The sequence below is a fragment of the Ranitomeya variabilis genome, chromosome 1 (genome assembly GCF_051348905.1).
Source record: "Ranitomeya variabilis isolate aRanVar5 chromosome 1, aRanVar5.hap1, whole genome shotgun sequence".
NCBI lineage: Eukaryota > Metazoa > Chordata > Amphibia > Anura > Dendrobatidae > Ranitomeya > Ranitomeya variabilis.
The window spans coordinates 202,808,553-202,822,175 of NC_135232.1; the positions used below are offsets into that span (position 1 = coordinate 202,808,553).

The 13,623-nt window shown below is 41.4% G+C and overlaps 1 protein-coding gene across 1 annotated transcript in view; it reads right to left on the reverse strand.

Annotated features, from left to right (window-relative positions):
• Positions 1-13,623, reverse strand: part of CCDC60 (coiled-coil domain containing 60) — a 329,554-nt gene that overhangs the window by 168,262 nt on the left and 147,669 nt on the right. Inside the window, exon 6 of the mRNA XM_077292073.1 lies at positions 351-455. Coding sequence (XP_077148188.1) covers positions 351-455 — 105 coding nt within the window. The remainder of the gene's footprint in view (positions 1-350; positions 456-13,623) is intronic.

Here is a 13,623-nt window from a genome sequence, read left to right on the forward strand (position 1 = left end):
AAAATGTTCTATGAAACTTAGTCTTGTCAAAATTTAGCAAATTCTTCTTGTATTCATTGAGATATTGATTAAAATCTTACTTTCAAAAGGGGTGTACTCATTTATGATGAACACTGTCCATGTGGTACGTGACAGCCCACTCGCTCGGGTTAAACAGGAGAAATGTGACCATTTGTCACAATTTGGCAGTCTACCGTCACATAGATTGATTACAGACCAGAAAACCCCTTTAATGAGATTTACTGCATGAGACTAATAATATATTGAACAGTATCAGTGGTATAAAACTTGTTTCTTTTAAGCTGCAATGTATAAAATAAAACAATTACCGTTTTAGATTTTTTTTTTACCTTATATTCCAACAAGAAGATACCGGCCTCATGGAAACAGATGGATCTGAGGTTAAAGTCTCTAAAAGCCAATGAATGGCACAGAGCTGGCGAAAGAGAGTTTCCCTAAACAGTAAAATGTGAAACGTATTAATCTGATGACTCATTTTTATTGAACATTCCTGTATAAATCACATTATTTTTACTCTCACACTATAAAGCCTCATTCAGACCTCCGTGTTGCATGCACGCGTTGTGTCCGTTTTTTTCACAAATACAACACGTACCTATTATAATCAATGTAATTTTTTCTGGTAGCACGGATGAACAGGGGCAATACAAGTCTATGGGTCTGTGAAAAACACATACAGCACACGGACGAAAGCAGTATATACAGTAATCTGTGTGCTGTCTCTATATAAAAATGTCAAATCATAGGAGAAACTTTGTAATTTATTAACTTTTTTATCCATCTGTAAAAATCACTGATGGCAAAAACGAACACATAGATGGCACACTTAAGCAAAGCACTGATGTAACTGGTAGCATTTTTTTCATGTCACTTTTTAAATTTGGATGTGTGGATGAGGCCTAATAATCTGAGCACAGATTACAAGTTGGAAAAGCATATCTATCTATATATATATATAGGCTTTATAAGGGAAATAGCACATCCACATTAATTAAAATATCACATCTTCCTTATTAGAATTCCATTAAGTGGCGTAAAAAATATTCACAGACTGACTATGACTTAGGGGCACTTTGAATTGCAGAAACACGTCAGTCTGTTACTCAAGGTGAATATTTGGTATACTTTTTAATGGAACTTCAATACAGAAGCATGATATTTTATGCAACTGGAATATGGCGAATTCCCTTATAAAGTCTACATTGAGTGTTGGTGGTCTACAGATTATTTGGGACCACATTGGAATGATTTAAGCAGCGACATGCTAATCCCTGCTAAATACTTTTTTATCCATGTGCATAGTGAGTATTATAGTGGAACTCTCTGCCCCAACACATCTGACTATCAGCCACATTCGGATCCTTCAGACGGAACCTGAAAATCCACCTCTTCAGGAAAGCCTACAGCCTGCACTGACCCCGCTGCCTCCTCACCACTACCGAAGCTACAGCCTCACCAACACCGGAGCTGCTGCAACCCTCAACCTACTGTCTCCTTCCCCATAATCCTGTAGAATGTAAGCCCGCAAGGGCAGGGTCCTCGCCCCTCTGTATCAGTCTGTCATTGTTAGTTTGTCTACTGTAAGTGATATCTGTAACTTGTATGTAATCCCTTCTCATGTTCAGCACCATGGAATCAATGGTGCCATATAAATAAATAATAATAAGAATAGTTAGTCAACATGAACCTTTAGCTCTTAAACATTTTTTTACAATATACTGGCTTTTAATATGATTGTGTCTAAAAGTATCACATTGTAACAGATCATTTAAAGAGGACCTGTCCTCAAATCAAAAGTGGCCAGTTTATGCTCATATTTTAGTTCGACTGCTCACCTACAGATGTAATTTATTTTTTTCCCTAAACATTTAACACCCTATATTCATTTCCAGAGATATGGGTCTTTTTATTTAGTGCTAATTTTTATGGTCTTTACAAGGGGGCGTTGCTGACATGATCCTCTGAGGCGTGTCTTAGGATGCTCTGCATTATTACCATTTGTACAACACCCCCTTCGTAAAGATCACAAAAATTAGCACTGAATGAAAAGACTCATATCTCTAGAACCAAAAAAGGGTGTTAAATAGAACCAATACTTTATCAATTCTATTTCTCTAATTATGCAGCCTTTACTTTTTGTAAGTTTTTCTGTATCTATAGCTGCGTGAGAAAGTGATTGCCCCCTTCCTGATTTCCTATTCTTTTGCATGTTTGTCACACTTAAATGTTTCAGATCACAAAACAAATTTAAATATTAGACAAAGATAACACAAGTAAAAAAGTTGCCGTTTTAAATGAAAGTCTTTATTATTAAGGGAAAAAGAAATCCAAACCTACAGGGCCCTGTGAGAAAAAGTGATTCTCCCACCAAATGTTATGCGGGTACTGGGTAGACCCAGGGAAAACCCTGTCTGTCCCTCTCCCAGAATTTACACTGATGGTGTGCTTGTCTGGGATGCCAGGCCTGACCCTGACTCCTGTTACAGTCCTGTGCTGAAATCTCCACCCGCCATCCAATGATTAGACCACACACCAACCCCTACAGAAAGCACAGACAGGGAAAAGTAAAAACGCACCACGCCGCAGACTCACAGGAAAACACTATAATGAGCACAGGGCAAAACAAATACAAATATAGGAAGGATAAAAATGACAAAGGATAATACACCAGCAGATATGATATTTCTTCTCCTAGACCACCACTCCAGACCGAGATCACCAGGCACAAGACACAAGCTATAATCGGCGGCGCCCAAAGTCCAGAAAGACTATTTAAAGGCCACGGGCGTGACCCAGCCTCCAACCAGATTACCAGCTAGATTAACCCCGGACAACCTGGATAAAATCTAGCCGGCGCCACTGAGCGTATAGTGGACGAATGTGGAATTAACGCTGTCTGTCGGACGCCCTAGTGTGAATAGCGTCCGACATGACACCAAACATAAATTAACTGTGGTTTATCAAATCTTTGGGAAGCTCGGTTCAAATTCCCTCGTCACACCCAGGCCTGATTATAGCCACATCTGTTATATCTGTTCTCAATCAAGAAATCACTTAAATAGGACCTGCCTGACAAAATGAAGTAGACCAATAGACCCCAAAAGCTAGACATCATGCTGTGATCCAAAGAAATCCAAGAACAAATGAGAAACAAAGTAACTGAGATCTATAAGTCTGGAAAAGGTTATAATGTAATTTATCAAACTTTGGGACTCCAGTGAACCACAGTGAGAGCTGTTGTGAACTCTATTTTTGGGCTCCCTCTTGTGGTCACAAGTGGTACTGTGTGAGTGCTGTCTTTGGGCTCCCTCTGGTGGCTCTTTGTGTCTTTCTGCAGGTTTGTGGCTGGGATCAGCTGTCTCGTTATCTGGTAGTTGGTTTCCTATTTAGCCCACCTGGACTTTCAGTTGTTGCCTGCTGTCAATGTAGTCAGTGCTATTTGGAGCTCTCCTGCATTCCTTCGTTATCAGTCTCTTCAAGAGAAGCTAAGTTTCTGTTTATTCATTTTTTTATCACCAGTGTTCAATATGTTTCTTGGTTGGTGATTAGTCCTTGTCCAGCTTGCTAGTATGTGATTTCCTCGCTTCCTGGCAGCTCTAGGGGGCTGAGTTTCTCCCCTCACACCATTAGTTGGTGTGGGGGTTCTTGTATTCTCAGCGTGGATATTTTGCATAGGGTTTTCTACTGACCGCACAGTTCCCTATCTGTCTTCTGCTATCTAGTATTAGCGGGCCCCATTTGCTGAATCTGTTTTCATTTCTACGTTTGTATTTTCCCCTTACCTCACCGTTATTATTTGTTGGGGGCTTTTCTATATCTTTGGGGTTATTTCTCTGAGGCAAGTGAGGTCTTACTTCCGCTCTAGGGGTAGCTAGTTTCTCAGGCTGCATCGAGACGTCCAGGAATTTAGGCACGTTCACCGGCTACCTTTAGTGTGTTTGGTTAGGATCAGGTTTGCGGTCAGTCCAGTTACCACCTCCCTATAGCTCGTTTCTATGTTCAGTAACTTAGCTAGTCCGTTTTGTGATCCTCAGCCACTAAGGATCATAACAGAGAGCCATTATCCACACGTGGAATAGTGGTGAACCTTCCCAGGCATGACCAGAAGATCAAAATTACCCAAAGAGCACAGCAACAATTCATCTCAGAGGTCACAAGAGACCCCACAACATCCAAAGAACTGCAGGTCTCACTTGCCTCAGTTAAGGTTAGTGTTCATGACTCCGCCATAACAAAGAGACTGGGCAAAAATGGCCTGAATGGCAGAGTTCCAAGACGAAAACCACTACTGAGCAATAAGAATATAAAGGCTTGTCTCAGTTTTGCCAGAAAACATCTTCATGATCTCCAAGACTTTTGGGAGAATACTCTGTGGACTGATGGGTTAAAAGTTGAACTGTTTGGAAGGTGTATGTTCAATTATATCTGGCGTAGAAGTAACACAGCATTTTAGAAAAGGAACATCATACTAACAGTAAAATATGGTGGTGGTAGTGTGACGGTTTGGTGCTGTTTTGCTGCATCAAAACCTGGAAGGCTTGCTGTGGTAAATGGAACCATGAATTCTGCTGTCTACCAAAAAATGCAAAGGTGAATGTCAGGCCATCTGCTCGTGACCTCAAGCTGAAGCGCACTTAGATTATGCAGCAGGAAAATGATCCAAAACACACCAGCAAGTCCACCTCTGAATGACTTAAGAAAAACAAAATTAAGATTTTGGAGTGGTCTAGTCAAAGTACTGATCTGAATCTGATTGAGATGCTGTGGCATGACCTTAAAAAAGCTTGGAAACCCTCCAATGTGTAATAATTATAGGGGATAACTCAGGAGACTCTTTGCATGGAACAAGACAACTACAGGACAGTTTTATAAGTGATAAAGTCTATATTATCACACGGTGATTCAAACAGGTGCAGAGAGAAACTCAAGTCCACAACACTTGGAGTAAATATTAAACGCAGCTTAGCAGTCTATAGGAAACTTCAGAGGAAAATGCAATCACGCAGAAAGTCTATGAAGCACAATTATTCTTGGGGATACTTGACACGAGTAAGTCCTTGTTTTAGTCCAAACACAGATAGATATGCTAATAAGGCAGTTCAAATAATATCTTAGCTCAACCAGGGAGGCCTGGGTAATAGTCTCAGGTTTTTGCAGAGCAGCAACAGCTTACATGTCCAGCAAATGCAGATGGAAGTAAACACGAGCAGCAGATGAAGGAGGATTACTGGAAACTGGTATATGCAGCAGGAACTCAGAGCAGAGTAGCAGGATCACCACACAGGTTCACAGGAGCAGGTATATAGCCAGGGAGTCATCAGAGTCAGGAGCAGGATGCAAGGCAGAATACTCTAGCACAGACTGAAGGCTGGGGTGGAGTTTTATAGCAGGAAGACACAGTGCACATGAGACCAAAGACGCCATCTTGGAAAAGGGCAGTAATGCACAAAAGGTAATAAAAATGTTCAGAGTCCTGACACAATGTGGCTAAATTACAACAGTTCTGCAAAGATGAGTGAGCCAGAATTCCTCCAGAGTGCTGTAAAAGACTCAATGCCAGTTATCAAAAGTGATTGATTGCGGTTGATGCTGCTAAGTGTGACCCAACCAGTTATTGGGTTTACGTGGAAATCACTTTTTCACACAGGGCCCTGTAGGTTTGGATTTCTTTTTCCCTTAATAATAAAGACCTTCATTTAAAGTAAACCTGTCTGTAGGATTGTAAACTACAGACTCTGTCAGATTGGCGCTGTTATACTGATTAAAATGAGACCTTGGTTGATTAAATCCATCTTGTGGTTGTTGTTTAATCTTTATTTGCAGTTTTCAGTTAATGAGATTCTCGTGCTTTGGGGCAACTTGTGGGGGGGTCTTTATGTGGTGCTCTGCTTAGATACTCATCTGTATGGCAGTAGTATCTATCAGAAAGCAATAGATGCTACTGCGCGTGCGTGGCCGCTGTCGCTATTTTGAGTAAGATAATTTTTTTTATGTCTAAATAAAACGAAAATACGGTACGCATATTATCCACCTCATCATGCTACAGACCAGGCCTGCCTGCTGAATGTGAGTTTTTTTTTCAAACCATATTATATTCAGTATGTAAAATAGGAGGCAGGTCAGTGAGGGATCAGTGCCCTGCTATAAGCCATACAGATGAATATGTAAGCAGAGCACCACATAAAGACCCCCATCAGGCCCACCCCAAAGCATGAGAATCTCATTAACTGAAAACTGCAAACACAGATTAAACAACAACCACAAGATGAATTTCATCAACCAAGGGATCATTTTAATCAGTATTTTGGTGCCGACCTGACTAGTTTTGTCTAGTTTACTGAGGGACAAGTTCACTTTAAAAACTGTATTTTGTGCTTACTTGTGTTATCTTTGTCTAATATTTAAATTTGTTTGGTGATCTGAAATATTTAAGTGTGGCAAACATGCAAAAGAATAGGAAATCAGGAAGGGGTAAATACCTTTTCAGACAACTGTATGTTACCATTGTTTCGAATGTGGATGATTTACTGGATTACTGTCATAGCTGACTGAATACATTAGAGCAGGTGGTATCCCCAGACAATGGTGGCATCACCATTAAATACATTTACAATCCAATTATGAATTGATTTACCTTCCATTTTCAAGACAGCAATGGAAATTAAAGACGCAATGCCACTTACTTACCAGTAACTTTGCCTCAACATGGTTAAAAAAAACCCAACAACTGTGGGATTGCACTTTTTTGCAATTTCACCGCACTTGGAATTTTTTTCCCGTTATCCAGTACACGATATGTTAAAACCAATGGTGTCGTTCAAAAGTACAACTCGTCCCACAAAAGACAAGCCCTCTCATGGCCATATTGACTGAAAATTAACAAAGTTATGGCTTTGGGAAAAAGGGGAGCAAAAAACAAAAAAGCAAAAAAGAAAATACCTCCGGGGGTCAAGGGGTTCAGAATTGTATGTGGTTTAGGGCTCATACTCACTTGCCAGAAATAAGGACGAGCGCAATCCGTATTGCACTCGGACCAATGTTATTCAATGAGTTACATCTCATCTGTGATTTTTTTTCTCAGCTGAAATCAGACTGAGAAAAAAATTGCAGCATGCCGCGTATCTCAGACGAGACTCGTCAATGTAAGTCAATGGGTGCGGGAAAAAAATCGCACAGCACTCGCACCATGCGAATGCTGTCCGAGTTTTACACATCGGTGTCCTTTGAAAAGCGGGCAATTCATGTCTGGCGTACAGTAAAATCACACTGACAGGTTAAGAATAGAATAGATATATACACATAGAAGGGGTAACATGCGAAACGGCCGTCGTCCTCTCCAGCACTCCCCGCATTCCTCCCTAAGCCCGAATCCCACACTCACCATTGGTGAAATAAAAGATTTTTGAGAAATACTGCAAACGTGGTGAGTGCCGCATATTTTTCTTTTTTGTCAAGCATATACAGTATATATATGTGTGTCACTGATATATATATATATATATATATATATATATATATATATATATATATATATATATATATATATATATATATATATATACACACCTATTCTATATGTATATATATTGTATCTATTCTATTCTAACCTATTCTATTCTATACTGTACGCGGCATCTGCCGGCTTTTAATCTATCTATCTATCTATCTATCTATCTATCTATCTATCTATATATGTTTTGAAGATTATTTTGTTTTAAAGCAATGTGTAAAGTTGTATTTTATAATGCGATTTTAACATGAGCTTTTACATACAGAGAACTGCTGTATGTAAAACTTCATGTTAAAATCGCATTGCATACGGATTGCATACGCATATCATGCGGATGTTCAGTGGAAAAAAATTGCACGGAAATCGCTTTGTACTCGCATTGCACTCACATAGCACTCATCTGTTTTTTTTGGTCTGGAAATTGGATCGTTTTTTTTTCTCGCAGATGGGTATGAGCCCTTATTCAGAGAACCAAATAGTAAATGTAGTTCTTTTTTTGTATTTTCCACCTTTTTTATAGATCTCTTTAACACATGCAATGATGAAGTAAGACATAAAAGTCTCGGTAATCTTCATATAGTCAGGATAATTAACTCCATGAGAAAAGTACTCCATATTCTTATATGACATTGTGTACACCGCCCCGATAATGATATGATCTGACCTCTACCATGTATTTAGCTATTATTTAAAGAAACTAGAAGAATAATCTGTTCCTATTCAACAATCAGATAAAACCTCTTCCCAATTCCATGCTGGTAAAAAATGCTTCTACCATCACAACAGGAGCAGCAATGTTTAATGAAGACCAAAAATGTTTTTTATATTATAAGGTCTGAGATAAAGTACAGGGAATCTTTGGAATAAATATACATTTGCAGATGAAATTGCTGGTTTAATTCAAATTAAGGGAGTCCGAAATCTCACGCTGAGATGAAAAACAGTGCCATCTGGCAGATCATTCCGCCAATGACTGCAGCCAAAAGTAATGTCACTGTTAGGTTACATTCCCACGATGAGCTCTTGGGGCACTTTTAACGCTGCGTGTTTTTGCTGCGCCAAAAACACAGCATCTTTCAGTTATAGCAAAATGGATGGGATTTATAGAAATCTCCTGCCCATTGTGCTTCTTTTTACAGCATTACACATTACAGAATGGGATCACAGCCGATTCTTTTAGTGAGGTAAAACAATGCCTCACTCTCTGCCTGTTTTTAAGCAATGTTTTACCTCACAGAACAATCAGCTGTGATCTTGTGCTATCCTGTCTCTATACTCTCTTTTTGCATCCTCCCCTGCCCAAGAGCTGTGGTATGATCAGACCATGTCCCTGCACAGTCAGACACAGCCATTACACAGTACACAGCAGGGGCAGATTTATAGATTTATCTCAGCACATGAACTTTTTATTTAAACACTTCCAATTGTGGAACGAATTATTATTCCAAGATCTAGTGATTACAATGTTGATTAAAATTAACTTTTTTTTTTTTTTTTACTATCAACCAGCTTCCACCTAATGAGTATGGTCACCCTAAAGGGATTGTCCGATACCTTAAACTTTGTCTCTAATGAACCATCTTTATAACAAACCATTTTTAAATTGACAATTGTAGAAAATTCCCTCCAGTCCGTTCCGTTGTTAGCCTGACTTGTGTGTTTTTTTCATCATTGCTGAATATGTGGTCATACTCCACTGTTTAGATCAGGGGTGGGCAATTAATTTTGCCATGGGGCCGCATGAGAAATTGGGATGGTTTTAGAGGGCTGGACTAATATAATTACCGTATTTTTTGGACTATAAGACGCATTGGACCATAAGGCGCACCCCAAATTTGGGGTGAAAATTGCAGAAAAAAAGATTTTTTTATAAGATGGGGGTCCGTCTTATTGTCCGAATTTACAGTATCTTACCTGAGGGCTGGCAGTGGCAGAGCAGGGTCACAGGAGGCATGGTGTCGGCAGAGGTGGGGTGATGCGGTGTGGCGTGCACCTGAGCAGGGTCCCTTCCTGCTTAGGTGGGCGACGCCACGGCCTGGTGTCCATGGGGGGTTGCAGCAGTGGTGTGGTGATGGCAGAGGTGCGGTATGGCGTGCGCAGGGTCCCTTCCACCGGTGAGGTGACGCAGTGGCCCGGAATGCAATGTGAGCATCAGAGCCGGGTTGAATATCATTGGCGGCGGCCATCTTCCCGAGGCTGCGGGTGCGCAGATGGAGTGCTGTGCTTCACGGGGCTTCAGGAAAATGGCCGCGGGAGGCCACGCATGCACAGATGGAGATCGCGGCAGCCATTTTCCTGAAGCCAAGATCTAAATCTGCAAACACGGCTTCAGGAAAATGGCCGCCACGATCTCCATCTGCGCATGCGCGGCCTCCCGTGGCCATTTTCCTGAAGCCCCGTGAAGCACAGCACTCCATCTGCGCACGCGCAGCCTCGGGAAGATGGCCACTGCCAGCGACAAACAGGTGATCAACCCGGCTCTGCCTCTTGTGACTGGTGGCATAATGCTGCCTCCGGTCACAAGAATGATTGACACAGCCGGGAGCCAATGGCTCCTGAGGCTGTGTCAATCACATCCTGACCCTGGACTCTGGAGGAACTGTATACGCTGCAAGCACATACAGTTCCGACAGCGTGTGGATGAGCTCAGAGCCTTCACTCCAGCCGCCAGTGGTCCTCCTCAGAAGCATCTGGCGGCTGGCCGAGCGGTGCCGGGAGTGGCTGCCAGATGTGACAGCTAGCTGGCGGGCCGTTTAAAATGATCAGGCGGGCCGGATGCGGCCCGCGGGACGCATCTTGCCCAGGTCTGGTTTAGATGCATGGCTCGGCACAGAAGGGAAAGAAGTGGCATTTGGCTTTTGGAGGGCAAATTTAGTTTGATTGCTTTTCATTCATTGTATCGCATTTGAAAAGCTCCTGAGATATTAGTGCAGAGGAAACATCAAGAAGTGGCTACTAGTGAAGAGCGAACTTGCTCAGATAAGGTGTTATCCGAGCATGAGCGGGTGCAAACCGAGTCACTTTGGAGTGTTTGAAAAATATGTTTGCGTTCCCTGCGGCTGCATGTCTGCGGCTGTTCGACAGGTGCAACACATGAAGGCTTTCCTTCCGCCATCAATTTCAAAAGGTCTTTTGCTTTTGTCCTTGGGTTGATATGCACATGTTGGACCAAAGCATGTTCATCTCTGGGACACAGAACCCATCTCCTTCCTGAGTGGCATGATGACTGGAAATTCCCATCTTGTTTGTACTTGTTATAATTGTTTGTACAGATGAACACGGAACCTTCAGGTATATTGAAATTGTACCCAAGGATGAGCCAGACTAGTGCAAGTCCACAGTTCTCTTCCTGATATCTTGGCTGATTTCTTTAGATTTTCTCAAGATGCTTCACAAAGAAGCAGTGTGTTTCAGGTGTGCAATAAAATACATTCGCAGATGTGTCACTAATTAACTCTGATGTTGCTAAAAAAAACGTCACAAGCTTCCAATCATAGCAATCTTAGTATGTGTAAACTTTTGACGTTGCAGTAAGTAATAAAAATGCCTTAAAACATGCTCGCTCTCTCATTATTATGGCATTTGGCAAATATTAATAATTATGGTAATCCTAATTGACCTAAACCAGGAAAGGTTTATTCTCCTTTCATGTCAGATATTGAGAAAAACATGAATATGAGTCTTTTTATATAGTGCATGTAAACTTTTAATTTCTACTGTAGATGCCCATACAGATGGCCTAGGAGGGATGATCCGACTGACAGATTAACTTTAGGCTACAAGAATATAAAGTAATATAGTACTGAGGCATATACTGTTCCCTTTATATAAGTGACTTTGCTTTAAATGGTTAATTTGGTAAAACCTAGCGTTCTGCAATGATAATTCTGCTGGCATCCTTTGCTAATAATGTAAACACGTTTTCCATAAAAAAGGAGCAGTACATGGAATATTTATACTATTATGTAACCAGACGACTACTTATCTAATATAAGTTCTCAAACAATTGAGAGCTGCCGAAATGTGATAAAATGTTTTACCAGTAACAATCAGTTATGAAAAGATTAGAAACTGACTGACATGATAGAGGGATGGTGAATCATTGTTCATTAGGTCTGAAAATCTAATTTAAAATCTCATCAGAGCTGGAATATGGCTGTATGAAACACACAGTGCTGAATATGACAGATTCATTTCTAATTACGGGGATATGTGCGAGTCTCCCAAGAATACCTGATCAGGGTAGTTAACATTACAGAGATTCTGCTTTTTGGAAGAAGTTCATGAACCTGTGATGTGAATAATTTAGGACAGAAATACTACACGGAGATGATGATTATCTATTGTGCTAGTAGAGAAACTGTGCAGTCTGGTGGTGCTATCTAGACAAAGCACACAAAATGCGCTTAGTGAATAATGAAAAGGAACAAAATACTGAAGAGTCCTACATGCCAGAAAGGAAAACGAAGCGCGATCTTCTATTCAAGCATTAAAGATTATTTACTTCTAACAGATGTGATCGAACCCTTTAAGACAGTACTGAAGAGCCTATATTCAAAAACTATTGGACCCCTTAGGGAGTATTAGCACTAGCCGATTACAGCAGTTAAATTACCGCCAACTGGTTACAAACAAGGCAGACTGCACTTCCAAGTGGACAGAACAATCATGTCTTGTGCACACAGGATATGATGATCATTTAGTTCCTTGTCAGCAAAGATCCCAATGACTTTGTGCCCTTAAGGAGGTTGGTCAGGAGTGCGGATATCATGGCAAAATTTGGAATGAACCGTTGATAGTATCCCACAATTCCCAGAAACGGAAATGCACTAACCTGTTTCTTGGACACTGGTTGCGGTTCATTTTGGATAGCCTCCACTTTGTTCTCCTATAGCTTGATTTCGCCCCTACCAACAATAAAGCCTAAGTATTTGCCTCTTCCTTCCCCATAGGGGACTTCTGTGGGTTTATGGTAAACATTGCCTTCCTCAGCGCATCCAGTACCACCTGGATCTTCTGCAGTTGATTTTTCCAATCCGAGCTGAATATCACAATATCATCTAGGTAAGCTGCAACGTATTTCTTGGGAGGAACAAGGACCCGGTCCATGGCCCTCCAGAACGTGGTTGCAGCTCCTCGCAGGCGAAAAGGCATCCTGGTGTATTGGAAACACCCATCAGGTGTAGTGAAGGCAGGCTTCTCGTTAGCCGTTTGGGACTTGGGGATTTCATTAGGGACTTGCTGACCCTAGCCTCTCAATAATCGACTCAGAGCATTAAATAAGCATCAAACTTGGACCCCTCATTCAGCCGCTATTTGACTCTTCGATGATGCCCAGATTCAACATTCTTCTCACCTCCATTGAAATCACATTACGGCGGGCTTCAGGAATTCGATATGGTTTAAGGATTACCGGCACATCCGGTTCTATCAGAACTTTGTGCTCCATGGATTGCATACATCCAGGCAACTCTGAAAACAGTTCTCGGTTTCGCTGGAGCAGTTCTCTGCACCGTTGTTTCTGGGCCGGTGATCGTGTTTCTGCCAACTCAATATCTTCAACACTGGCTTCAGGATTGTCCCTCAGGCAGAGAGTTTCCACTGGCTCCCTATTTTGCTATGACTTGAGCAGGTTGACATGTCAGACCGGATAGGGTTTACTTCTCACTTGCTTGTGGATCTTATAGTTAGTTTTGATCAGTTTCTCGATCACTTCATATGGCCCTTGATACTTAGCCAGAAATTTACTTTACACTGTGGAAATCAGCACTATGGCTTGATCTCCAGGTCTAAACTGTCTCAGCCTTGCAATTCTCTCCGGCATCTGGGCACATGCTCATTGATGCTCTGGTGGGGTGTAACTTCTGCTTCCCCAGTCTTTGCAACATCCAGGAGGGTACCAGACAAACAGACAGAACCGCATAAAGGCCTGTGGAACTTCCCTCATGGAAAACAGCAGATATGGGAGTAGGCAAACTCAGTCTCAGCCATCCTTCTCGATTACTTTTTGAGAATGGCTTTTAGGGTTTTATTAAATGTCTCCACCATGCTGTCTGTTTACAGATGATTCACAGAATTCCTGGGTCACGTAA